At 35.8% G+C, this 27,912-nt stretch overlaps 3 protein-coding genes across 6 annotated transcripts in view; 1 reads left to right on the forward strand and 2 right to left on the reverse strand.

Moving 5' to 3' along the window:
• LOC111506455 (uncharacterized) overlaps positions 1–10,649 on the reverse strand; it is a 69,843-nt gene extending 59,194 nt beyond the window's left edge. For both annotated transcript variants that reach the window (XM_074185333.1, XM_074185332.1), the window contains exon 1: positions 10,628–10,649. In XM_074185333.1, coding sequence (XP_074041434.1) covers positions 10,628–10,634 — 7 coding nt within the window. In that variant the 5' untranslated portion in view covers positions 10,635–10,649. The remainder of the gene's footprint in view (positions 1–10,627) is intronic.
• Positions 1–27,912, forward strand: part of spel1 (DNA mismatch repair protein spel1) — a 127,112-nt gene that overhangs the window by 65,439 nt on the left and 33,761 nt on the right. The gene's annotated exons all lie outside the window — the stretch shown is intronic.
• Positions 5,151–8,681, reverse strand: LOC141486808 (uncharacterized). Of its 3 annotated transcripts, XM_074185375.1 has the most exons (3): positions 7,414–8,681; positions 7,232–7,333; positions 5,151–7,156 (listed from the first exon to the last, which is right to left on the reverse strand). In XM_074185375.1, the coding sequence occupies exon 3, from the start codon at positions 7,128–7,130 to the stop codon at positions 5,235–5,237; it is 1,896 nt and encodes a 631-aa protein (XP_074041476.1). In that variant the 5' UTR covers positions 7,131–7,156; positions 7,232–7,333; positions 7,414–8,681; the 3' UTR covers positions 5,151–5,234. The 3 variants fall into 3 exon arrangements, with proteins under 3 accessions (XP_074041476.1, XP_074041474.1, XP_074041475.1); XM_074185373.1 differs by having other exon boundaries at positions 5,151–7,333; XM_074185374.1 differs by having other exon boundaries at positions 5,151–7,174; positions 7,232–8,681.

The following is a 27,912-nucleotide window of genomic DNA, read 5'->3' on the forward strand; positions in this document are numbered from 1 at the left end:
ACAGGATCCCGCCGCAAAATCACTACATTCATAGTGTAGTTAATCAAACTCAAATTTTTACATACATTTATGAATAGGAAAATACATTTATGACAGGTTGCCAGTCAAAAAGTGGCCGCCAACCTTTTTATTTGAAAAAATCAAGCTACTAAAATACTTCATGGAGTAAGAGCCAGGTCAGTCCCCCTACGAAACCTTTCATCACTTGGAAGGATCGATTGCAGCTTGAGAAATGGTTCTGAAGCAGATTCTGTGAAACATGTTCTTCCTTACGAATCAGTAGACAGTTGTCCTGAAAATCTTGCGAAAAAAAATGGATTCGATAATTTAGGAAACATTAGCTAGATGAATAGCATTTTAGAAGTATTGTTCATGACGAGCTTTTAAACGATGAACGAGAACAAGAATGTTTTTTACTTATTCACCAAACTCAAACACCTGTATAGCAGCTGCAGTTTTGTAAGAATGTATCATCTCCAAATAAGCAAAGTTGCACGGATACATATTCAGCATTTTACCTTATTAAGGTGACCAGACGAAAGTTGCAACCTCAGCATATGAATCTTTATATTTTTTTTTTTGTTAAAAAAAACATTTTATTAAAACAACGATACATATAAAATAAAAACAACAATAAAAATTAATTGGCGCTCCGAGGCGACTTCATTGATTCCAGTGGCGCATTTGCTTTTTCAGCTGCAGGAAAACCCGGAAAAACCTGCAGCACAAAATGTAGGGTGTCTCTAGAGGCTCCAATAAATTCAATGCATCGCCAGAACACTTCGTGATACGACTATCGTCAAACTTAAACCAGTCCGTTTCGTCTTTGACCAAGGCATAATAATGATCAAATTCAACGCCAGAACCACAGTGAACAATGACTGCATGAATATTATAATAGTGGTCTGCTAGGTTGAAATGTTCATCTATTTCGAACTTTCCAAAGAGTTTCTTGCTTCCGTTAGAGGTTGAGTCTTGTTTGAAAATCATCAGTGTTATTATTAGATTGACTGGTGCCTCAGCTATACTTGTTTCCTTAGAACAGTCAGTTAGTTTGGCGCATGTTTGACAATACAGTCGATCATCACCCGTTAAACATTCCATTTTCAGATGATTTAACAATAAACTTTGCACGGACTGGTTATTAGTCATATTAGGAAAAGCTAGATGAAGTTCCAGAAATTCACATAAGTTTTCGGTACTTCTTGAACATTTACCACAAAGTAAACAAGTGAGGATTTTTTCAGCAAAGGATTTACAAACACAAGACGAGATGGACTGTAAGGAATCATTCAATGCAGAGTATTGCAGAGCGGTCAGGCGTATTGATTGTGCTATTGTTTTGCTAACAAAGAGTATTCATCAAGAACCCCAAGAATTCGGAACAATCCTCTTGTTGTCCTAACGTATCTAGTGGACTTCAAAGACTCCAGGAAATCGGTTGGAGGGAAAGATGATACCTTCTTACGAAACTGCAGCTGCATGAACAGGTGTTTGAGATTGATGAATAAGTAGGAAACATTCCCGTTCTCGTTCATCATTAAAACTTCGTTCTTGAAATTCTTCGTCATGAACAACACTTGTAAAATGCTATTCATCTAGCAAGTGTTTCCTAAATTATCCAATCCAATTTTCTTCTCTAGATTTTCAGGACAACTGTCTACTGATTCGTAAGGAAGAACAGAATCTCCATAAGAACCATTTCTCAAGCTGCGATCGATCCTTCCAAGTGAAGAAGGGTTTCGTAGGGGGATCGATTCGGCTCTTGCTTCATGAAGCTCTTCCACTGAAAGGGAACCAGTTCTACGAGGATTGCAAGTCATATTTGGGGGGCAAGATGACCTGAGTCCAATGACTTGAGGCAGGTCAAGATCAACAGAAAGTATTGAGAAATTCATTCAGTATTCATTAATCACTCTTCAGAAACGGTTCCAGAGCATTTTAAGAATGCAGCACATCTTCTTTTCATCGTTCCTGTTGGGTAGCAGGATTCTTTGTATTTTTCTTAACTATTTTATTAACTACTCTAAGCGTATTTTTTTCGTTTTCATCATAATAAATATTTCATTCAATTTTGAATGAGTTTTTCCATTATTTGGATCATGTGAGTGCTACAGCAATTGACTATCTTATTATTAACATTTCAGAAGATGAAGTAACTGTATATCTTCATGATACTTCACTAGCAAAACATCTTGCCCATATTCTTTCTTTCAGTCTACCTAACTTATCATCAAATGAATTGCAAACTACTACTACCACCTCTAAAAAAAAATTCATCGATGAGAATTTCCAATAACTCAGAACACGACTGAGCAATATCAACTGGACTGGATAAAATAATTAAAAGAATAATGAGTTTTAATTTCAATTTTCTTCTTCTTCATCGTCGTCGTCTTCTCGCAGCTGTTAAAATTCAAGGTCGTTATCATCTTCATTGTCATCTTCACCCAGATTCGTTTCCAATTCTTCCATGATTTCTGGATCAAATGACCTATCTTCGTTAACATCGGTCTCATATGGTACAGCATTGAGACAAGTTTGCCCATTACACTGGCCACAAGCTAACGAGCATTGCAACTCCGCTTTCCTGCGTCCACATCTTGAACCACAACCACTTATGCAGTTACAGAATATCATAGCAGGTGTTAAATGGTCATGATAGGTTCTAACAATCCGTTACGCATTGTCCAACCCCATTCCTGGGGTTCTAAATCATGTCCTAACCAAGTTTGAACTTGGTAATAAACACGATTAAAATGTTGGTGAGCTGCTCCACAAGTAAATCAATATCTTCACCGACTATAATTGCTGTTCTTTGACGTTTAGATTCTTCAATAGCTGTCTCAATAATGAGAACATCCCCATCATCTCTGGCCTGTTTAGTGTTGATGTCAACAAAATGCAATTACCATAAAAGAGAATACAATTAGAATGTAATTAAAGTATATCACTTAATGACTTTTTGAAATATAGAAATAAATTGCATTATTGAATTCATAGATCGGTTCATTAATAAAAAAAATATTTAAATATAATGTATTTGCTAATAAAAAATGAAAATTATTTGTAATTATTTATTAAGTAATAATTTATAAACCTTAAATGAGCTGATTTCGATCGGGAAAACCAGTTGATTTCAAATAATATTCAATCTGCCATCGCGCTGCCCTCTATGTCAAAAACGATTCAACGTATGAAAAAATGTTTGAAACAAAAGTTGTAGAAAATTTAATTCTCTACAATATTGATAATGGATACAATTAGCATAAAACCCATTGGAAACGAGATATTGGCAAAAAACGTGCAAAAAGTCGGTTTTTTTTACTTTTGACCCCACAATTTTTGAAGTTGCAGCTGTCGAATCATATGTGAATTTTGAGAATACTTTTATGATGCCAAAATACAAAATTTATACAAATTTACAGCTGGGTACGTCAACTTTCCGAAATACAGGTCTAAATCGGCCTAAAATGACTGCACTATAGAAGGGCTTAGAACAAATGATGCATTTGATGCTTTCATGAATGAATTTTTATGGTGTCTTGATGTGGCTTGTCCCAGAGTGAATACAAATAACATACACAATGGCAGCAGACCCAAAGTAAAAAAAAGATGGGTGACAAATGAACTAAAAAATCAAAGTAAAGAGTTGAGAGAGCTGTATAAAAAGTGATGAAAGGAAATGTGAGTGAGGAGACATATAAAAAATAAAAGAGGGAATATACAAAAAAACTGCGGAAGTCAAAACCTGAATATTATGGCAACAAAATAGAAATATCTGAAAACCGAAAAGAGCCAGGTGGAACATAAGAAATTATTATACAGGGAGAAATAAAAATATAAAAAACAAGGATATCCTCCTTGAATAAATGATGTCTTGTTAACCGATAATTCGCAAGTTGTAAATGAGTTTGCTAACAACTTTGCGAAGGTAGTCTCTGAAAATCGGTTAAGCTACATAGGTCAGAATATGTCACTACCACATACCGGCGCTGATTACAATGAAAACTCTATTTTCTTCGAGGAAGTGTTGGAAACTGAGATACTAACGACGATCAATAATTTAAAAAATAAATCATCTAGTGGATTTGATGTCATCCCAACAGTATCGGGCATTCTAGTGAAGCTCATAAATCAATCAATATTTGAGGGACTTTTTCCTGAAGTCTGGAAAACTGCAAAGGTTATACCAACACATAAAAAAGGTTCCCAAGTAGATATTGACAACTATCGCCAAATTTCTTTATTAAGTGTGACATCAAAACTACTAGAAAAAATAGTTGCAAATAGAATTGTTTTATTTCTTGAATAATACAGAATCTTATCTTATCAGCAACATGGCTTTAGAAAAGATATTTCGGTTGAAACAGCTATTGCTAGTAAATTTAAGTTCATTTACAATAACATTGATAAGGGGAAGTATGTAGTCTCAATATTATTGGATGTAGCGAAAGCCTTTGATTCAGTAAGAAATGAAATTATGATCAGTAAATTGTACAACATTATTATCAGAGGTTTCGTACTTTAACAGATTAAGCCATTTTTATCTGTCAGAAAAATGGTTGTGACTCTGAATAACACTGCATCATACATTCAAGATATTATGCTTAGTGTACCACAAGGTTCAATATTAGGACTGCTGTTTTCAATTTATATAAATCGTGGGGTCAATACTACAACTAGGTAACTACAATTCAGCTGTTTCGAGAAAAACGCAAATTAAAGTTTTAGTAAGGTTTTGGAAGACTGTGGAGACTAAACTAAAAGTTATCTTACTACCATTTCTGGATTATATTTTATTAGAAGTATTTATGTCTCGTTTTGACCACAATTTTCTAAGAATTGACGAGAAAAATTCCTTGAAATATAATGTATCCTAAAAAAAATCAGTTACCTAGTTTTAGCAATAAGGATATTTTTGATGTTGAGTTAGAAGTACTTACATTCCAAATGATCAATGTTGTATTTAATAAATGATTTTTCATATCCAATTTAGGAAGCCTCCATAGCACAATGTTAAAGTCAAACTAAATAATTCAATCACATTCAACAAGCAGGGTAGTAAATGAATAGTTTATTTAGTATTAAGTATTAAGTTTTTATTGAAAATAATATTAATACTATTTTTTTACAAGCGAAAAATCAAAATCGATAAAATCTAACGATGTTATTTAGTTAAATTTACAAAGTTAACAATAAAAATTGAGCAAAAACAAAACAATAATAAAAAATTATAGATTTTCGTTGTCAGAATCGTCAAAATCGCATTCGGGCTCGCCGACATCTCCATCATGAGGCAGATCAAGATAAAATTGTTTGTACCTATCTCCGAGTGCTGGGGGCTTTAGTGTGAACAAAGAAACCAGATCCCTGTATTTCAAGGAGGTAATGGGGATTGGTTGATCATACCGCTGCTTTAGCTGCAAGAATGTGTGCCGACGGCTTCTTTTATTAAAGTCTAAGATTTTGAAGGGTTCATCAAAATTCTCCCTGAATTTCATCTTATACGGTTCGGATTTTTCGAAACGCATCCAGCTCATTTTTTGCCACCGCACTTCCTCTGAGTCTTCACCCTTCTTCCGGTTCGTAAGATTTTCCTTCATAAAAAGCTTGTAATCATTTATATTTTCGATAAGAAGATCGAACACTTGGTAGGGTTTGTCCCCTTTTCTTCTTGCGCTTCTTGCGATCTGCTTCAAGTCTTCCGGCCACGACGCTTTGCCTACTCTTTGCAGCTCGGTGGCTACAGCTGAATGCATAGAGTCACACTCCATCTGTGTATGGCCCGGGACTAGAAATTTCATATCAATGACTGATATATTATCTAGCTCCTGCACAGCAATCATGAACATTGTTGCGATGAACTGATTAAGATTTTGCCCACCACATCTGTCACTGTAAAATACTACGTTTTTTACGTTACTAAGGAGGCCTTTTAAAAACAAGTGAACGCAACTTGCTATTTCACAGCTTCCTCTACCTCCTTGGGTCTGGTCCCACATGTAGCAGAAACCTTGCTGTGAGTTCAGTGTATATATCGTAAAATTGTACGTAGCGAGTCTTCGTTTATAAAATAGAGCATTGTTAGCTGGATCAGATGGTACGAGAAGAACTTGCTGCAAATCGAAATTAGCACATACAGATTCGCCATTTGAATTTTGTGCTTCTTCTTTGTCTTTCATTTTTTCGGTACGAGCTCTCTCTTTCAGCTGTAAGTGCTTTGTATAGTCTTCCTTTAAGGTGTCTTTCTCGTTTGATGAAGCATTGGTGTAATGAGAGCAAACTCGGCACTGATCCTTTTTTGGATGATGGAATCCTAAATTGTAGCACTCGTTGAAAATTTTTCGATAAAAAGGTAAAGTTGCCTTAGGTTCATCATTTTCACTACAAACTTGAATGTACATGTTGTACATTCGGTTAACGTTCAGACTCTGATCCAGGTAAAGGCGCTTGGTGGTTGCACGACAGTAATGAGACGGCATGACAGGAAAACTTTCGATGTGTGCTTTTACATTTTGAACAATGTCTGGTGGAGTTTGCTTCTTGATGTGTCTTCCTCTCTTATCTTCTTGGTTAGTATTTTCGGTGGTTCGCTTTTTCATCGCTATGTCTACAACACCTTTTTTAATGCCCAAGGTATTGAGGAACATTGTCTTGCACACTTTAACTTTTTTTCCCTGGCTGGGAAGATAAAATGTGACAGTAAAATTCCGTTTTGAATTATCGGCTGTTATGCGCTTTTTAGTCAATTTTTCAGTATTGGCATGAATAAAATCCCTCTGCCTGCTATATTCACCTAATGCATAATAGGCTGAAAAAATCCTATTTCGCTCCTCTTCCGAAATTTTTGAGTTGCATTGGCTCCTGCAATTTTGGCACGGGGGTTTCATTTGGATCGCAGGTATAACTTTCTTCCGTGAAGAGACATACGATTCGCCCCTAGCCCTCTTTTCCTTGCTTAAAGTCCTTGCCCATTTGCTTGGACATCTAAACCGTTTTCGTGGTTCCACCGTCGGCTCTGGAAACACCTCCATTCCGTCGAGACGTCCAGTGCTGTTCTTCTTTTTTCGGATCCGATGTGTATGGACGTAGTCAGTGTCACTTTCAGAGGTTTCGTCTGCAGACATTTCCTCTGGGCAAAATTCGGAGTGTTCTGATGAGAACAAAGGCTCTTCATCAACTTCCTCATCTGTATCATAATTGAAGTTAAGAGTGTCGAGTTTCTCACCTGGTCTCCTAGTGTTGGTTTCAGCAGAATGACTGGGCCCAGGGATGGAATCGCTGTTGTAGGATGTACCATTTAAATTCCCCACTTCTTCTGGTTGTGCCGCTAGTAACGAGAAATATAAAATTAGAATAGTTGATTGTAAGCCACTCCATAAGTAAAGTGTTTGATGAATGGTTACTCACAAGTCTCTCCAGTAAAGTCATTTGCTCTGTGAGCTTCAGGTATAGCGTGATGTCGAGAGGATGGACTACATGGTCTAGCTTCTGATTTCAATCTGCAGTCGTTACCTACATCAATATAAATGAATGTAAATTATGAAATTATGATATATTTTCCTAATGTAATTTTAAACCGGTACGGGGACCCTTGCAAAAGTTACATGAATATACTATCGAACAGAACTATTAGAAACATTAGAAAAAAAAAATGTTAAATTCTTGCATGACGAAAACTCGAATGAAAAAATGTATAGAACGTAAATTGAAGGAAAAAAAATTAAACTGTGAATCGAATCCGATTTGAAATCAAATATAAAACAAAATACTTAGAGGTACTTCAACCCGGCACCTGCCTCACGCATTTTCTGATATAACTAAGCGAGCGGTGATCAGATATCAACCAAAGTCAAAAGGTCTCAACTGAAAATCAAACTTTTCTAAGGTGTGGGAAGAAAACAAAAGTTTCAATTACATTATTGAATTGTAACAACATTACAATTAAATTTTAATACGGCGTCCTTGATTGCTTTCCGTGCTTACTGTGCCGCCAAAGATCACATCAAAGGAATTGCCGCCATTAACCCGGTAGAATTCATTGCTCGGCATAACCTACTGGCCGCGCTGTATGACTATTCCGATAATTTTAATGTCGGCATTCTATTTCATTGCTCTGTAAGTTCTAGTTTAAAAATACTTTTTGATATTGACAAAAGGAGTTGGTATCCTCAATTACCTAAGTAAGTTATTTAGCCGGTAACGGTATTTTAATGAATTGATTAATAAAATTATACTTACTAATGTTGATGTCGCATAATTGCAATATACGTCTTGTTCTTGAATACATCTTGGAGTTTTAGAAGAATAAAGCACTCAATATCACACACTGTTTACATCCAACCTTACCAAGACAACTAGAGCCACCTGTTGATTTTAAACATGAAGCCCCAGACTTGTAGTGCTACAACTAGACATGTTGAGTTGCCTAATTGTTGCTTCAATCTTGCAGTTCTGCTAAGTTGAACAACTAGATAAGTGAACTTATCTAGTTGTAGATTGAACTTTTTTTCTGATCATCAACTTATCTAGTTTTGAAAACTCTAAATAACTCCTGTAAAATGTCTACAACAGATATCTAGTTGTAGTATGGTGTGGGCCTCACCTAATGGAATTTATATGTGCACTTATCCAGATTTCGCCAAATTTGTAGTTACCTAGTTGTAGTTCTCACCCCACGAAATGATCTCACGAAATATATTGAACATGGTTATACCGTGATGTTCGCAGATGACACCACCATATCAATGTCTGGTACCACAATAGATGAGTTAGAATTCAATATAAACTCAGTCATGGACGCTATGGTTTCTTGGTGTGACAGAAACCAACTGAAACTGAATGCAAATAAAATAATTCACTTGGGTTTCTCCTTGAGAAAGACATCGAATCTTAATAACATCCAACTATCTGATACAGCCAAACTCCTGAAATCTACTTAGATTAAACCTTGTCTTGGGATCCTCACATTGAGCATGTGTAAAAAAAATTCAATCATGCAATATTTGCAATACGCCAGCTCAAAGAGTTGCTAGACTTATATGGTATCAAGACGGTCTATTATTCTTTGGCCTGTATATTTATGAAGCTCTGCTTCATTTTAATCACGAGTCAGTCACTCATAATTATGCAACACGAACTAAACACTTGACCATCCCAAAACACAAAACTTCGACATTCAAGGAATCTCTAGGTATAACGGCATCATACTTTTTAATTCATTGCCACAGGATGTCAAGGACCTTTAGTAAGTTTCAAGAACCATATCAAAGAATTATTGACGAACGGGGGTTATTAGATGAGTTCCTGCAAAGAGATGTCTCGATATAACTTGTTCTCACTGCTATTTTCCTACCTATTTTTATGTTAAACCTTTTAATTGTTTATAATTATATTATGTTGTTTAATAATCAAGCAACGCAAGCATTATCAACCAACGACCACTACCCACACTGTGGGGTGCCCTGATCAAGCGTAGTGAGCTAAGAATGACAGCCTTCTGCATCTGTCCGGATAAGATTTCTGCCTTAGTGCGGCCAGCCGATATTATTTTGAAATTCGATAGTGGATTGTGCATCCTTTCACCAAGGATTGCAATAAGCAGATCTACCATCTTGACATTTCATTTTTTTCATTTATAATTAGGTGCAGTTTTTTGGGTCTTTAGGTAGAGTGTTTGGGCAAGATTTGGATGACTAGTTGATATCTCTCAAATTAATGTAAACTATAGGAGGCTTGCTTAAATGCAAGATGTGCGGATCTTTTTTTTTTTGGTACCTTGGGAGCTGTCTGACTTGATTTAGTCCAAGTCTCCAGGAAACACTGCCTCCTCTTGGGCTTATTGCGTTTGTTCTCCCATCTTCTCATGACACCCATTCCATCAGTCTCGTTCCCTATACTAGTTTGTACAGGTTTCGTGTTGGATGTTTGTCATATTCTTCTGGACGTAATTTCATACGTTCATATATTGCCTGCCTTCTGTGATTCAGTGCCTCACATTCGTTGCATAATCTGCAGCTGAGGTCTCCGTTGTACAGACCCATTTTATTCAGGTGTTCTCTGAGCGGACAATGACCGGTTAGTAACCCTATAATTATTCTGAGCCGATCCCTACTATATTGAAGTAGTTCTTCGGTTCTTTTCTCGGACGGTTCCCCAATGAAGACTCTACTGTGTTTGTTGCCAGGTACTTTTGTCCAGTACTCTGTGTGCTTTTTATTGGTCCAAATCCTAATCTGGTTTCGTACCAGTGATTTTGGTACCCCCAGAGCTGGTTCAGGACCTATATATGAAGTTGATGCGCTAGACGCGGAGTCTAGCGCATTCATCAGCTTTATCATTACCTGTGATTCCTGAATGCCCTGGCACCCAGTACAAAGTTAATTTGTTTCTGTTTGCAAGTTCATTCAGTTCTTCATGGCATTCCCACTTCATTGGACTCCCTGCAAGATTCAGGAATACGAGTTGTGGCAAATGAATTATTTTCAAATTATTCGAGTTGCTGCAAGCAGTATGTAAAAATAGGAAATGGAATCAGCGAAGAGAAATTTATAAAATATGGAGTACCACAAGGTACAGTGCTAGGGCCACTACTTTTTTCATTATATATAAATAGTCTACTTACCATCCATGAAACTACAGGTCAAATTGTGAGCTTCGCTGATGACACTGCCATTCTATACACTGCAGAAACCTGGGAGAGTCTGAAAATGAAAATGGAAAACGATCTGTTAAATATTATCAATTGGTTTGACCATAAGTTGCTTACCGTAAACTTTGACAAAACTTTTTATATAACTTTTTCGAGTTACAGAACTAACTTACCTAAGTTCAAGGAACTCACACTGGGAAAAACCAATCAACAGATTGCCATCAAACAAGCAGAGGTTATAATAGATTGTCATTTAAGATGGAATCATCATATCGATGAAGTAACTAAAAGTCTAAGACCATTGTTGTATAGATTCAAATGCTTCAATAGAATATTAGATACGCGTTCCCTCAAAACTCTATATTATGCTCTTGTGGAGTCACGACTGCGATATGGTATCCTTAGCTGGGGTGGTGACCTTAATACCCATCTTCGAAAACTTGAGATAGTACAGAAAAAAATTTTGAAAATAATTTACCAAAAAAAATATACGTATCCGTCAAAAAAGCTTTTTGAGGATGCAGCTATCCTCAGCGTCAGAAAGTTATATTTACACGACATAGCAATTTTCATAAGTAAAAATAAATACACCCTTCAACAGTTAGAGCATAGTTATACCACAAAAAACAAAGCAAAAATGTTCGTAGAAATACAGACAACAAAAAAATCGGTGGGACAACGTTGTTTCAGTTTTTTTAACAAAAAAATTCTTTAACTTTCTAGAATATATGCATAAAAATAAGCTAATGAAAGTCAACTCGATACCACTAATAAAAAATATATTCAAAAAGTATCTCCTCAATGTAGATCATGAAATAATATTAAATATAATTGATAACAAATAACTTATCAAAATTTCCCTACTTTCATCGCTATAGAAATGAGCTGAATTTTCAATTCTCCTCTCATTGTCATTGTTATTTACTTTTTCTCAGGTCAAGAATATTGTCATCTACTTTTTCTCAGGTCCACAATATTGTAAATATTGTAAATACTCACACTGAAATACTGTTCGAAGATTATTTGGTAATACAATAAGTAAAGAATTCCCATGCACAACCTTAGGGTTTCAATGGGTTCTCTCGATGTTTATTACTTATATCTAGAACATTTCATTTAATTGATTGTTTTCTTTTTTTGTATTCTATCTGAAATTTCATATGATGTATTTGAAACTCTATCTATTGCTGGTAAATAAACATATTATTATTATTGTCAGACCAGTTTTGATGTCACCTTCGGGTTTGTCAGAGCCCCTAGTGCGCTCTTGCTGTCTGTAAAAATATTGATCCGCTCATTTCTTTGAGGTCTCAATTTGACAAGCCTTGCACATGGCAAAATAGCATACACTTCCGCGTGAAAGACGGATGTGTATAGTCCTAGCGGATAGCTGTAGTTTATCCGCTCGGTATATTCCAGCTCCCGTTCCATGTTTGGTCTTCGATCCATCTGTATACCAGGTGTTTTTTCCAAACATGTTTTCGGGATGACTAATGGTCTTCCACTCTTCACGGCTTATGATTTTGGCCGTGAAGTTTGTGTTAAAGGTGTACTTCGGTGTCATGTTGTCCGTGCACATATTTAATATGTGCTCCTCCACTTGTTCCGAAATTTCTGTTCGGTCCGATCTTCTGTAGTTCGGTGAGTTTTCCAGTCTGAATTGGCCCATCCTGGCCTCCCCCATTATCACAAAGTGTAAAGGAGGTAGATTCAGGAGTGTCTCCAATGCAGCTTTTGGGGTAGTTCTCATTGCTCCCGTCATTGCCAAACATGCAAGTCTTTGCACCTTGCCTAGTTTGTTGATGGAGGTCGCCTGCTTCATCTTTGGCCACCAGCCCAGAGATGCCTATGTTACCATGGGTTTAACCACTATCATGTATAGCCAATGTGCCATGTCTGGTTTTAGCCCCCATGTTTTTCCATAGGTGCGTCTGGCGAGCATCAGTGCTACGTAGCTCCGCTTTTTTCTTTATCCTGTCCAAGTGTTGGTTCCAGGTCAGTTTGGGATTTAGGATTACTCCTAGATATTTAACCTCCCCCGACACTTGTATTTCTTCACCTCGAAGTTTTAGAGGTCCGAGGCCCTCTTTAGTCCTCTTGGTGAATGCTACTATGATCGATTTGGATGGGCTTATGTTTATTGTACTTACTTTATTGTATTTACCCTGGACTAGGATGACTAAGTCGTCTGCATAGCCCAGTGCTTTATACCCATTACGGTCCAAGAGACATAGTAGCTCGTCCATTACAAGGTTCCATAACAGAGGGGATAGAACCCCCCCCCCTTGCTACCCGTGCCACGACTGTTTCCCCCATAATGCGGATCTTACTCCTATTCATTTTTTTTTGGTATCTCTCAAAGTTCGAATGCAGAAGCTATGAAGTTATTTAGTAATGCCAGTGGGTTCATTGAACCATTTCTTATATGTTGCAACAACTTTGAACTCAATTTTTTTATTCTTCCTTTCATAGCACTTCGATCAATAACTTTTTACTGTTATTCAGATAGATCAACTCTGAGTAGATTTTAATGTTGAACTGAGTTTTAATCTAAAAACCCAGACACCGTTCAGTTATCGTCGGTTATGAATGTAAAAATCCGCAAATAATTTATATCAGTTTGATAAAATATGAAAAATATTTTCATTTGATATATATGTGGAAGATAGTACATTCCAAAAATTTAACGATAACATTCAAACTGAGATGACCTGTTTTATCCTGCTCAATTAAGTCGAATTGTCCCAATATCCTATCAGGAAATTTGTTGTTTTGTTGCTTACCGAATTATATTGATTAAATAGTTATTTTTATTTGTGAAACTCTCCGTGGTATAAGATAGTTTATTTCAAATAGAATGAAAACAATATATAGTTCATAATTGATAATTTTATTAGCAAATCCAAACGAAGGTGATGAATGATTAGAAAATTATTTGAATGATCGCTCTCATAAAAATCTTCAATAATAATGTTTTCATTCTCCTCCTCCCACCAGAGGTGAGAATGAGCAAATTTATCGCTAGACAAAGACATATTTTGAATTACGTTCGATGTCATTAAAAATAGTTTCTTTGAACATGGGTTTGAAAGATAATAAATAAATACGGAAAACTATCAAATCAATACTTGAACTAAAAGAAATGAATAATGACTCCCAGTTTTTAGAGTCGGAAGATCATGTGATGCACTGGTGTAGAAATGAATATTACTGGAGTTTTATCCCAACACCAAACCCTTATTTCTAACACTTCGACACGCGTTTTGGATCACCAACTGATCATCAAGAGGAAAATTAAATAAAATATACACATAATGGTGTACTTATTTATACCATAGATACCTCTGCTAGGTATCGTCCAAGTAAACGATATAGTGCAACCTACTTTTTTAAACTATTATATAAAATGATTTGAAATCCCTGCAACGAATAAAAAGAAGAAATTAAAAATGAATGGCTGAAAGTAACAATTATATTAACCGAAATAAACCTGAAATGAAATAATAGTGAAATAAAATACAAGTAAAAATGGAACAATTGAATAAATTAAAATGAAGAAATGAAAAAAGAGAATAAAGATAAAAAGTGGAGAGATTCCAAGTCACGTTAGTTCACGATGTTTCGATTTTTAGTATCTACAATCGTCTTCGGGTGATGACTGAACTGATTCCTCCGAGAGATGACTATTTATAGGTCGTTCGAGTACTTTCACTTATCCTCGCTTTCCATTTTCCGCTTCACTGGTTCCGTGGGAGATGACCGTTTTGGCGGGAGTTGGCCATTTTTCGCTTGATGATGGGTTTCCATATGTTGCGTATTTCTACGCTGGCTTGGCTGAATACGTTGTTGGACAACATATATGCGGCTTCCTTGAATTTTCTCCTAAACCAGTGTTCCTCTCTGTGCAAGATCTCAGCTTTGGACCACTCGATGTTGTGTTGATGGGTCCAAACATGGTCTGCTATTCCTGATTTGCTGGTTTCCCCTCGCTGTGTGTGTTTCTTGTGCTCGGCAATGCGAACATTCAATGGCCTCTTAGTTACACCAATATAGGATTCTCCACACTCACAGGGTATCCGGTAAATGCAATTCTTGGAATCGCAGTCCGCGTTTGGTGGCCTGGTTTTTGTGAGGCTGCTACAGATAGTGTTACTGGATCTGAAGCAGGTTCTGATGTTGTACTTGGAACCAATTCTTCCTATCCTCTCCGATAATCCTCTGATGTAGGGAAGTGCAAGCACTGGTTGTGACGGCTTCTCTTCCTTGCGAGGCTCCTGCTGTCTTCTAGCCAAAGTCTTTTCTACCATCGCTTTGGTGTAGCCATTCCATTGAAGATCATTTTTGATGATGTCTAGTTCCTTCTCGAGACCTTCCTTCGTATTACAGAGCCCAAAAGCACGGTCTAATAGAGTCTTGATGATTCCTCTTTTAGTCGATTGATGGTGGTTGGATTCGTGGTTCAGATACTGTCCCGTATGAGTGGGTTTTCGGTATACAGATGTTTCCCACTTAGTGTCGGTCCTCTTCACCAAAACGTCTAAGAATGGCAATTCGTTGTGGATTTCCTTCTCCATTGTGAAATTGATGGAAGGTCTCACGCTGTTGATGTGTTTCAGGAAGGCGTCTAGTTCAGTATTCCCATGGTTCCATATTATGAAGGTGTCGTCAACATATCTCAACCAGACTCGAGGTTTCTTGTGGGCTTCTTCAATAGCCAGAGTTTCAAACCACTCCATATATATGTTGGCTATGACTGGTGAAAGTGGCGATCCCATTGGCAGTCCCTCATCTTGTGTAAAGAATTCGTCCTTCAGTTGAAAATAACAGTTTCGTACACAGCATCCTAGTAATTCCATGATTACTTCTATAGGAAGGTTCGTTCTCTCTTTCAGGTTCCCGTCTTTGGATAGCTTTCTCTGTATGATTTGGAGTGCTTCTTCGACCGGAACGTTGGTGTAAAGGCTTTTCACGTCGAAACTAATTAGTTGATCTTCCAGTGTGACCTCAATTGACCCTAGTAACTCGACAAAATGCCTTGAATTCTTCACAAAAGATGATGTTTTTCCTTGTAATGGTTGTATTAAGGGAAGTAAAATCTAGACAAGTTTTGAGTAGCCGAATCTCTGGAGCTGATGATCGGTCTAAGCGGAACGTCCTTCTTGAGAATTTTGGGTAGTCCATACAAGTGAGGGGGCTTACTGTGGTGCGGTGTTAGCGATGATCTTTCCTTGTCCGAAAAATAGACTTGGTGTTTTTTCAAAATCTTGTACAACTTCCTTTCGATTGATGCAGTAAGGTCCCGTACGATCTTTGTGTCCGAACTAGTGAAATTCATCATGAAACATTGTCAATCACCTTCAAACAAACTACTTTTTAATCCTTTTCTGCCAGGCTTCTTCGGTAATATTAGATACTTCTTCTTTAATTAGCTCTATTACCTTCTTATTAAATTTTGGAAAATTATTTTTACGCCTGATGCTTTGTTTCAGTTTTCCCCAAATTAACTCGATGGGATTGAAAACACAAAAATTGGGGGAAATCTCAGTATGGTGTGTCCATACTTATCAGCAATCCTCTCAAGGGCATTCACTTTTTCAAATGTTTTTGTCTGTAAAACTTCAAGTAGTTTGTTTTTGGTATAGTAATCTTCAAAATACAAATGGTTATCCATTAAAAAACTTTGTATTTCATCTTAACTCGAATTTTTATTCGGTACTTTGATGAGCTGACGCGAATGACAAGAAACGTTGTCAAAAACTATTACACTATTCGCATCCAAATATGGGATCAATGTGTTTTCAAACCATTCCTCGAAAATATTAGCTTCCATGGTTTTATGATCGTCAACATTTCTTCAAGTTTTTTTCCACATAATTTCAATGAATTCAGAACCCATCCTTTACTTCTTCTGCAATACATAATGATTAGTCGCGATCCTTTGTTTGCAGGCATGTTAGGCGTACACATTCTCAAACCATCAGTCCACCCTTTCGAAACTATCGTGACTGTCATACCAAGTTTCGTCGAAATAGATAATTTCCCGTTGTTCTTGTCTATATTTAGTCATTTGTTCTGCAATTCCACTATTCTTCTTCTTTCCGTAACTGCTTAACGTTTGTTTATTATTTTAAATCTAAATCCCAGTTTCTTTATCCAATTCTGAAGAGTTTTGCCACAGCAGCTCACGTTATGGCTGGAAGTATTCAATTTCTTCCTTATGATTTCAGTTTTAGGAATCTCATTGCTTTTGTAACAATCGTATATTGTTTTTTTCAATGATTTTATTAAATGAACATCTAATGGTTTTGGTAATCCTGTATCACATCCCGCCTTGCGTTCATAAGGTTTGTTTTCGACCTTTTTATGTCCAGTTGAGAAAGGAGTTTCGGTCAAATCTGATGTTTACTTGTAGTTTTTTCCCCTGAAACCAAACTTGAGATGTAGATTCTTATACAGTGCGGCTCATATAAACTTATTTTTAGCGTTATTATGTACTATGTGAAAAAAACCTGAAACAAGTCGATTTTTATTCTTAAATTGACAATTTACAGTATGAAAATATTATCCCCCTCCAGCAATTTTGACAACATATCTAGGTATCACAAAACTTTACGTAGAATGAAGATAATAATGCCACATAATATTTAGAATGTATTTTTCAATATACTTTACAATTAAATTAAATGTTTAAAATGACCATAACTTCTTGACAATAACCGAGGCGATTTTGGAATTCTCGTACAACCTTTTGTATGACCTCGTGGGTTATTTTGTTAATTCCTTCCGTTATCCTAACTTTCAAATCAGCAATATTGTTTGGTCTATTAAAATATACTTTAGATTTTAAATAACTCCATAAAAGTAATCGAAAGGAGTCAAATCGGTGGATCTAGCCGGCCATTCGATCGTTCCACGTCTTCCAATCCACCTATTGGGAAAAACCTCGTTTAAATAATTTCTAACTGTACGTGCAAAATGCGGTGGAGCTCCGTCTTATTGGTAGTAAATAGTTCGATCTATCTCATTTGGATGATTAACATCAGGAAAATGTATTTGTAATGTAGGCACTAAAAAGTTAATCAAAAAATCTAGATAAACCTCACCATTAACAGTGCCCTCAAAAAAATAAGGGCCAATAATTTTATTGTTAATGATACCAGCCCAAACGTTAACTTTTTTAGGGTATTGAGTGTGAGTCGCACACTCAAGGATTTTCTCTGCTACAATATCTACAGTTATGTCTGTTAACTGTTCCGTTTAAATGAAACGTTGCTTCATCAGAAACACTATTTTGTTTATGAACTGCTAATCTGCGTTCATTCTGTCCATCATCAATTCACAGAATTCTTGCCTATCAGGATCATCTTCATTTAACTCCTGAACCAACTGAACTTTGTAAGGGTGGTATTTTACTTTGTGCAAAACTCTCAAAATAGATGATTTACTCACATCATTGTCGGCGGCAAGTTCTCGAGTTGTCTTTAGCGGATTTTCCTCAATCTCTAGAAGTACATCTAACTTTTTTTCATCAGTAAATTGAACATTTCTACTTGGTTTTTCAATATTTTTTAAATGTCCAGTTTCACGAAACTTTTTTTCAGTTTTGCTAGTTGTAGACTGCGACACGTGTTGACCAGGTTATTTCACAAACCTCCTTTTGAGTTCTTGTTTTATTACCACAACCAATCATAATTAAAATGCCTATTCTTTGAGTCTCCGACAAATGAGCCATAATTAAATTTAATACGCCCACAAATATTATAATGACGTCTTTTAGTAACTTTAAATACCTAAATGACAGCAGCCTACTAGATTCATATCAATTGTTTATTTGGCCTTCTGTCTAATATTTTAGTATCTTCAAAGTTTTTTTCCAGAATTCAAGGTTAGTAAGGAGCGTGTTACAGGGATGGTCTGTTTAATAGATCAGGTTATTGTCAAGAAGTGAATAATGGTGGTCATTTTGAACATTTAATTCAATTGTAAAAATTAATTTTCTCAGTTATGATTGTACCAAACTTAAAAAACTTTATATTGCTGAACAGAGGACTAAAATCCCTTTCCAACAAGGTGCCACACAACCCCCTTTGCTATTCAAAATTTTCGAAGGGGTGCTTATAATTCAGAAGGGGTGCTGGAGGGGGATAATATTTCCATACTGTGAATTTTCAATTTAAGAATAAAAATCGACTTATTTCAGGTTTTTTCACATAGTACATAATAACGCTAAAAATGAATTTATTCCATACATATGGATCGCACTGTATACGTTGTATACTGTGTTTCAGTATTCAAATGCATCCGAATCTTATTCACTGGTTTCTCTTTTTTGCATTGGTCACCATCGTTATTATTATTAATACTTGTCCAAGGACGTCACATTTTAAATAGATAACAAAAATTTTAAGTAATTATAACTGCACCACTATCGAATTTCAACACTCAAATCGCGATCAGTTCCTGAACTGAACACGACGGCGATAACCATCGCCGCATTCCAGATTTCTATTCGTCACCGTGACATGACTCCAAATTTAATTTTTTGATTCTTCAGCCAATCATAAAATTATTAAAAATTATTCTATACGAATCGCCAAGTCTACCGTCCATGTGGACTAGTTCGTAACCGGTTCATTTCTATGTATTGTTTTTTTTGGTCTTTGAGAGTACCGCCAACAGTTTTCGAAGTTCTGCCTCAACCATCATACTACCCCCATATTTCGTCAACCGACTATCTTTTCAAGCACTTCGAAAACTTTCTCGTTGGTAGAAACTTCGCCAATCAGAACCAGGCAAAAACGGCCTTCGTCGACTTTATCGCCGATCACGCATTTTTTGTGCTAACGGATTAGTCGACTAGTGTTGCGTTGGCAGAAGTCCACTGAGTCAAATAATGCTTATTTCAAATATTCAACGAAAGTCTTTTTTTGTGGAGGAAAAATCAGTTTTTTATCGACCCAAAAAATGTCGATAAAAAGCTTATTTCAATTAAATTGAATGCGCATCCACTGATTTATTACAGTTTAAAGTAGATTCATTAAAACGGACAAAACTCTTGAAACAACCTTATACATACAATACAAATTTTTATTGGCAAAATCAGGAATTGTCGTTTCCTAAGAAACAGAAATAGAATTTTCCTGAAGAGTTCAAGGACCCCATAACCCAGTGCGATAATTAATTTCTTATCATTATTCATCATATGTCGACATCGACGACCACAAAAATAAATTTAGTAGTGTGAGGAAGTAAGTAAAGCTTGGATATATACCGAGTAATAATAGGGGAGCCCAAGCGGGGATTTCGGGATTTACTAATGCGCGACAGATTAATATACAGAGGGATACCTTGTACCCGGTTAAGTACCTCCACCAAATATGAGCCCCATATGTATGGCCGCCGGAGAGGGATAAAGGATGAGATTAGTAAAAAAAATTGATCATCAGAAATTCTCGAGCGCGTCAGATTAAGGTAGGGTGAGTTCATTACCTGCTAAAAAGTGTATATTCCAGTAATCTGACACTTTGAGAGTGACGTAAAAAAAGGGGAGGTCAGCAAAGTTGTAAAAAAATAACGTCATTTCGACATTCTCGAGCGTAGCTAATTTTTTTTTATTTTGAAGGAAATAATTCAAGGATAACGAAAAATATATAATCTGACAATTTCCGCAAGCCGAAATTACAAAAATTCGTCGATAAAGTTTAATGCGTGCAGCTGTGTGATACCTATATTTCCCTCTTCGAGTTTCTATTCCTCTATTCTCTATTCACTTTTCTCTATCTATTTCTCTCTCACTCCGTCCCCAATCTGAATTCCGTTGCCATGACGCCATCACAGGTGATTACAGAGACTCACTCGTTCGTGATGAAGATGATAATAAATTCATCAATTACTTCTGCATTTTTTTTTGTTTATATGTAAATGTATTCAATCTTATGAAATAAACATTATTATTATTATTATTATTATTAATTGATGGATGTAGCCGTTACTACCTGGTAGGAAATCATAATGAAGAAAATAGAAATTGAACTTTCTATGTTTTATACCACTTTTATTTGCAACTAACGTTACTGCAGTTTCGTCCTATAAGGACATTTTCAAACTTATACAATATATAAGTTCGAAAATATCCTTATAGGACGAAACTGCAGTTACGTTAGCTACAAATAAAAGTGGTAAAAAAAAATAGAAAGTTTTATTTCTCTTTTCTTCATTAATTAATCAATTGATTATAAAATATTGAATTTTTTGAGCATTTTTTCAAAATTATGTTCTTATAAATACAAGCATTTTACTTAAAAAACATACACTTATTTATTTGTATGCTATTTCCTGAGATTTTCAATTAATTAAGTTCAATGAATTAAAAAATATTTAAAAAAATATTGTTTTTGTCAGATTAAGCGAATCCCTCCAGATAATCGTCAGATTATGAGACAGCACGTCTAAAACATAAAGATGAACCTTTCAAAATGGCGAAGTTTTTTTTGCACATTATAATAATGGTCGCGAGTTTGCGTCAGATCGAAATCGTCAGATTATTGAATGAGAGTTTTTTTTGTTGCACTCAACACCCCCTTAGAAAATCTGACGCGCTCGATTAAAGTTTTTTCTTTTCACTTTTAACCCTTACGTACAACCACCCAAATCATGCAAATGATCAGATTGACATACGAACATTATTAAAAATACGTAGGACATTGATGCTATCAATATCTGACGCGCTCGAGTATGTCCATGCAACAGTATTTTTTACATATTTAAAAATCTATGGCCGCTTCCCTCACCGATGAAAATGTATATATTATATAACATTTTTTTCTTCTTATCATCTAAGCTTTGCAACCTAATATGTCTCAATGACGCTCGAGTAAATCCCCATTTTGCATCGTGGGCTCCCCTGCTATAATTAACCAACCGGAAGTAATTATGAGCCAACATCGGGAATATAAATATGAATTCGAGAAGAAAAAGAAGCCTTCGTCCTCTTGAAGGTGGAAAACTCGAAAAACGACGATCAATATTACCGGAAAACGAAAAATGTATTAAAACCTGGCCGAAAAAGCCACACCTAATTTATCAACAAAAGTAGTTTGTTGCTATGAGTCGGATTCCGTTATAAAAAGTGTTTACGAAAAAAATCCTGGAATTCAACGTTTTTGCTCAGTTATCAGCTAGATGAACAATGTTTATAGTATACACTTCTTAATTGATATTTTTCTTCGAAGATGTTCTTGACACAATAAGTCAATGATAATTCATTAGTTTCTGTCACTTTATTGCTATTCACGCAGTTCTCATTAATATGATTATTCCGGCGGCGCAAGAAATATGAACATTGTGACCACCTATTTGATATTGAGAAAAATATTTAGTTTACAGATGGTTGTATAAAAATATGCCAACAACTAAAAGAGCTAAATAATATTGCGAAATACTCAAATATGGAATAAGGGTAGAGAATATCAAATACCCCTACACACTAGTGGATAAAATTTCAATTCATGAATTAGCTCGTCACTCAGCTAGTCAATTAGCTAGTCACACACTGTCTTCCAACAGTCCGAGTCCCTGCATATGATGATTCAAATGACAGTGACCTGTAAGAAGACCTGTTAGACAGCGTAGCTCATCCCTACTGTAGTCCAACAACTGTTTGGTATCAAGCTTCGAAGGGTGAATAAACGCCTTGGAGTGAGCCAATCCTGGAAGATTCTGCCAGAAGTCCATACATCTTCTTGCCATCCAGGTGTTCAATCTTTGTTTGGCAAAGCCTAAAGGGATGCCAATGACAGGTTCTGGTCCGATGAAGCTGCTTGCTGCACCCTCCTTTGCGGGGGAGTCAGCAGCCTCATTGCCATCCAGGCCAGTATGGCCAGGAATCCAGACCAGAGACAATCTGTTTAGTTTTCCTATTGAGGAGAGTGGTTTTTGGCAATTTGCTGCCAATTTAGACGTTGCTCGGTAGAAGCCAAGAGCTTCCAACGCCGCTTGACTGCCCGAGAATATTTTTATTGACTTGTTTATGAGGTTGGATTCTTTCAGTCTCTCCGCACACAATTCAATGGCGTATATTTCCGCTTGAAATACAGTCGCATAGGTTCCTAGGCCGGTTGATATATCTGTCCTGGGTCTGCGACTGAAAACACCTGCACCAGAATCTGGTGTTTTTGATCCATCTGTAAACCAACAACTATCTGCTCTCAAAATTTCCTTCTTCCGGAGGATCCAGTCCTCTCTACTTGGGAACAGTACTTTATAAGGCAACTCGTAGTTGACAGTTGGAGGCACAAAGTCAGAGGTAATTTCCAGGATGTTGTGACTTCCAGTGTCAACCAACATTCCGTAGCACTCTGCATCAAATTGATTTCTGCAATTGGCAATGTGCACAAGTCTATATGTAGTCCATCTAGCCTCTCTTTCCAGAAAAATGCGGAGAGGAGGTAGATCTAGAAGGATCTCCTTGGCCTCTGACGGTGTGGTACTGATGGCACCACTGATGGCGAGAGAAGCCTGTCTCTGTAAGCCAGAGAGCTTCACCTAGGCCGTTTTCTGTAAAGCGTTCGGCCACCAGGCAATTACATCATGAGTGATCATTGGTCTGACAATCATCACATAAACCCAATGGATTTGTTTGGGACCAGAATTATCAACTTATGAGCACGAATTAAATATACGAAATCGAAGCTATTTCCGAATCCTAAAAAGTCAATTTCTCAACGAGCTGATATTTTATAGTTCTTTACTCGAAACAATTTGAACAAATAATACTAATAATCCATTATTTAATAGAAACTGAAGTCATATACTAAAACACGACAGAAATTTTGTTCAACAATTGTTGAATCAAGACTTCAAACACTTACCTGAACTTAACGAAACCTCTAAGACTGAGCTTAATTAGGTACTCAATAGATATAATACTTTTTTCATTGTTATATTGATATCATACTCATATATTATTGTCATTTTTATATTATATTTATATTATAGTTATACTCTATATATTTGAATTTAATTTTCAGATGTGTGCCTTGTTTATTGAAACAAGTACCTTGGTACTTATCGTTTACCGCTTTATTCATATACCAATATTTCTAAACGTATTTATGTTTTGTGTTATATACCGCTATCTGTTCTGTGAATAAAGTCAATATTATTCGATTTAATAGGGACTATTATCGTATCCGTCTTGAAAGTTTTCGAATCACATTATTTGTGGCCCTTTCTTAAATTCGACATGTCCATAGGGACATGTCGAATGATTTGTTGTGAGTCATAGGTGTAAAACTTTTTCCTAGTGAGCATTTCAGGTGCGTTTTTCATCAAGGCTAATGCTGATATATGTCACCTCCGTTCCAAATGGAATTACCTCACCATTGAGGGAAAGTGGCGTTAAATCGAACAATGTTCTCCTCCTGGTGAAGGGGATTATCACAGTTTTCATATAGAAGTATTTGTTTCGAAAAAAAATTTTTTCTTTCGTGTAATTCAATGTTTATATGAAAGTAGCTGTTTCAGGAGGACTTTCTTTCAGTTTGTGTCTGAAAGTTACTTCTTTGCATGATCTACACATCCATGTATAGAGTTACTTATTTTCAAATTGATTACTTCCTTCCTTTCTTTGGAAGATTATCTCATCCATTTTTTTGTATCATATGGAGTAGTAGAAAGCCAAAAACTTTGTTTCCCATAATCTCTTTGTTGTCAAAGTATTGGGAAATTATTTCTACTAGGTTGTCTGTCGATTTGCCGGTTTGATAAGCATACTGGTGGTGATTTTTCGGCTAATATCAATACATATTTTTAGAATTAAAAAAAAAAAACAGTTAGTAATACATTTTTTAATATCGTCAAACCAACATATTATATACTTGCTCCTCCTCTTAGTTACCACAATCGAGCATTTTCGTGAAGGAAACTGTTGGGCGTCTCATTGAAACGAAACGAAAACTCAACTTGATAGTAATTATTTTTACATCTGGTATTTGTACTACAACTTTGGAGTGTCAGACCAGAAAAACGTACCACGCAATTTGTAGGACAATGTGGGTGTTCAATTATATAATTTCAATAATAAATTTTACAAAAAGGATTTGAAGCTTTATATCTTCTATTAATTATCTGCGAGCGCTTTCGACAGTTGGTAGTACTGTCATCTTCTAGGCACTCCTCAAAAAAAAAAAAAAATAAGTAACTGACCAAATGAAATTCAGCTGGTTAGTAATTATATTTCATGTCTTTGTAAATAATACATGTTGCAAAGGGGAGATCTCTTTGATCAAATCGATCATTTTGTAGGACAAATATTTTTTCGGTTAATTCAGATAATTATTTTCAGAATTATATGAAAAAAAAATTAGTAATGAATTTTTTGACAACCGCCAAATCGACAAATTACGTTCCTATTACCCTTGTTAGCTACTACTTACGAAATTTTTGTACTGGCAAATACTGGGCGTCTCGTCAAAATGAAGCTACTCACGGAAAATTATCTTGTTAGTAAAAAATAACGAAAAAGGGCGAGGAATCCCGGGCTAATTGGTTTAGGAACATAATTCGGAAACCAAAAGAGAATTGTACAATTGTTTTGGACAACGCCTTATACCTTTCCAGAAAACCTGAAAAAATCGTACTACAGTCACAAAGAAAGCTGTAATTCAAGACTGGATGCGTTTGAAAAGTATATCATTCGAGGATAACACTGTGAAAGCAGAACTTTTGAAGATATTGATCATAAAACTAACTATTTCAAATTTCTTTCCGACTCCTTCAGGCTCCTCTTCAAGTTTATTTTCAACACTTTTTTCACACTCATTCACTTCTCAAATCGAAACTATTTCAAAGAATTCCAACCTTGGCCTATTGATTTTGAATGGAAGAGATAACATTTCACAAACACATCCAACTGCATTCGATAACCATTCCTATAATCTTCGTCAAGATATAGGTTAATTATTTTCTGTGAAAATAATAAATGATGCAAACAGAATGGTTTCGAAGTCACTGATAACGTATGACGGAGGTCGCGCATCGTCTGTTCTAACTACAGGGTGACTATTCGTTGAAGTATTCTAAGGATATTTTTCCTTTGATGATTTTTGATAGGGCGCTTTGTTTTTTAAACTTTTTAAATATACGACCACTTTCCAGGCTGAAAAATCCCGACTACCCCCTTGGGCAATAGAAAGACAAAAAAATGTCAAATAATTATAGACTAAATTTATGACTTCCTTTATTTCTTTATTTATTAGAATAAAACATAAATGTACAGTAAATTACAGTAAATTACGTCACCGATCAGTACGAACGTGATTGTTTTCCATTTTTACTTCCTACGCGCGCTTCAAAATGTATAAGTTTCTTAAAAGATCGCAGCCTTCAACATCTGGTACGAGTGCCAGTGGTGGAGGTGGATCACACCCGAAAAAAAAAAATAGACAATATGATGACAATTACTTGAAATACGGGTTTACAGTCCTAAATAGTAAACCTCAATGTGTAATTTGTGGCGATGTGTCACGTGAGAGTATGAAACCGTCAAAGCTTATACGACATCTCACAACCAAGCATCAAAAAGAAGCTGATAAGCCGTTGGATTTCTTTGAACGAAAGTTGAAAGCTCTTAACCAGCAGCAAAATACTATGTTAAGAAGTACAAATTACCATCAAAATGGGTATAGCCTAAATAACATTGGAAAGCGGTATTTGGCTAAAGCTCTCCTGAAACATATCCAAGTGAATTTTATGAACATGACCCAATCTACGGATCACCAAACAAGTTATGATCAAATCAATAAACCAAAAACCACTGGTAACGAGAAGAATCAACAAAAACATTTTTTATACCCTTATCTGGACCAACAAACTTTGAAGAACTGATGAAACATATGAAGGATGGAAATGACCATTTTAATTCAATTAACAATATGATTCCTGATACTTGCATAGGCAAGCCAAGAAATGAAAGCCACGACAATCATGAATTTTATTCTGTTCTACAACTTAACATCCAGTGTTTAAGGAATAAACTAGTAGAATTGGAATCTCTTAGTCTTCAATATGACTATATATGTTTGACGGAACACTGGATGAAAATGGAAGAATTTTGTGGATTTGTATTTGAGCATTATTCAGTTGCTAATATATTTTGCAGGAAGAACCGTAGTCACGGTGGAGTTATCATACTGGTAAAACAAGATAGTTCTGGTTCTGTTCTCTATAAGGCAGTCGAAGAAATAGATCAATTATCAACAGAAATAAATTGTGAAATATGTGCTCTTGAATCTAGTAAGCACAATATACTGCTTCTTACTATTTATCGTTCCCCTCTGGGTGATTTTGATATCTTTGTAAATGTGATGATTAAAGTGTTGGAACGACTTTCAAAAACAGAATATAATATCATAATTAACGGCGACTTTAATCTTAAATTTAATACTAATGACAGGAGAACAAAATACAATAAAACAAAACACAAGGGGAAATGCATGTCTTGACAATATCATCACCAATATATTCCAAAATAACTACACCACTGATGTATAAGATCTATCGCTGTCCGATCATATGAGTACTGTTATCAACATCAAATTTCCAAAAAACAAGATGAACGCGACAGACTTTATTACTTTAAGACCAATTACTGAGTCAGGTTTGCTGAGGTTGAATAATCATGTGAAAAATATCAAGTGGGACTTCATTTCTGACCACTTGTTGACAATAAATGAAAAATTTGATCATTTTATAGATATGCTAGTTAGAGCCATTGAAATCTCTTTTCCGCTAAAAACAAAGCGGGTCAAAAGCACCAAACCACATTTAAATTGGTTCCACAACAAATTACGTGACATGCGCGAAACTCTGAATTTCATGATTGATGCTTACCGCCAAACTGACCGACCAGAGCTGAAAAACTTGATAGATAATTACAGAATGAAATATAGACAAGCCCTCTCACATGCAAAAATACAAGCCAATGATAACTACATAAGGAATAGTGTTAATGAACCTAGAGCTATGTGGCAACTCATTAACAGACATAGAGAAAGTAAATCTAATGTAAATTCAAATAGTTTCACAGGAGAAGATTTCAATGAATATTTCAGTAATGTAGCAAAACATTCTGTTAACAATCTGTCACAACAGAAATTCAATAAATCTGCTACTGACTTTCTTGAAAATGTCAATGTCAACCATATTCAAATGTTGAGCTTTGTGGAATTCACATACATAGAGGTAAGGGATGCCATATT

This window comes from Leptinotarsa decemlineata, unplaced genomic scaffold, assembly GCF_025532065.1.
Source record: "Leptinotarsa decemlineata unplaced genomic scaffold, Ldec_3_MD MMD2_tig00026374_RagTag_RagTag, whole genome shotgun sequence".
Classification (NCBI taxonomy): domain Eukaryota; kingdom Metazoa; phylum Arthropoda; class Insecta; order Coleoptera; family Chrysomelidae; genus Leptinotarsa; species Leptinotarsa decemlineata.

Bases quoted from the DNA above. Each gene is read 5' to 3' on its own strand.
- LOC141486808 (XM_074185375.1), bottom strand. From the start codon at position 7,130: ATGTCTGCAGACGAAACCTCTGAAAGTGACACTGACTACGTCCATACA.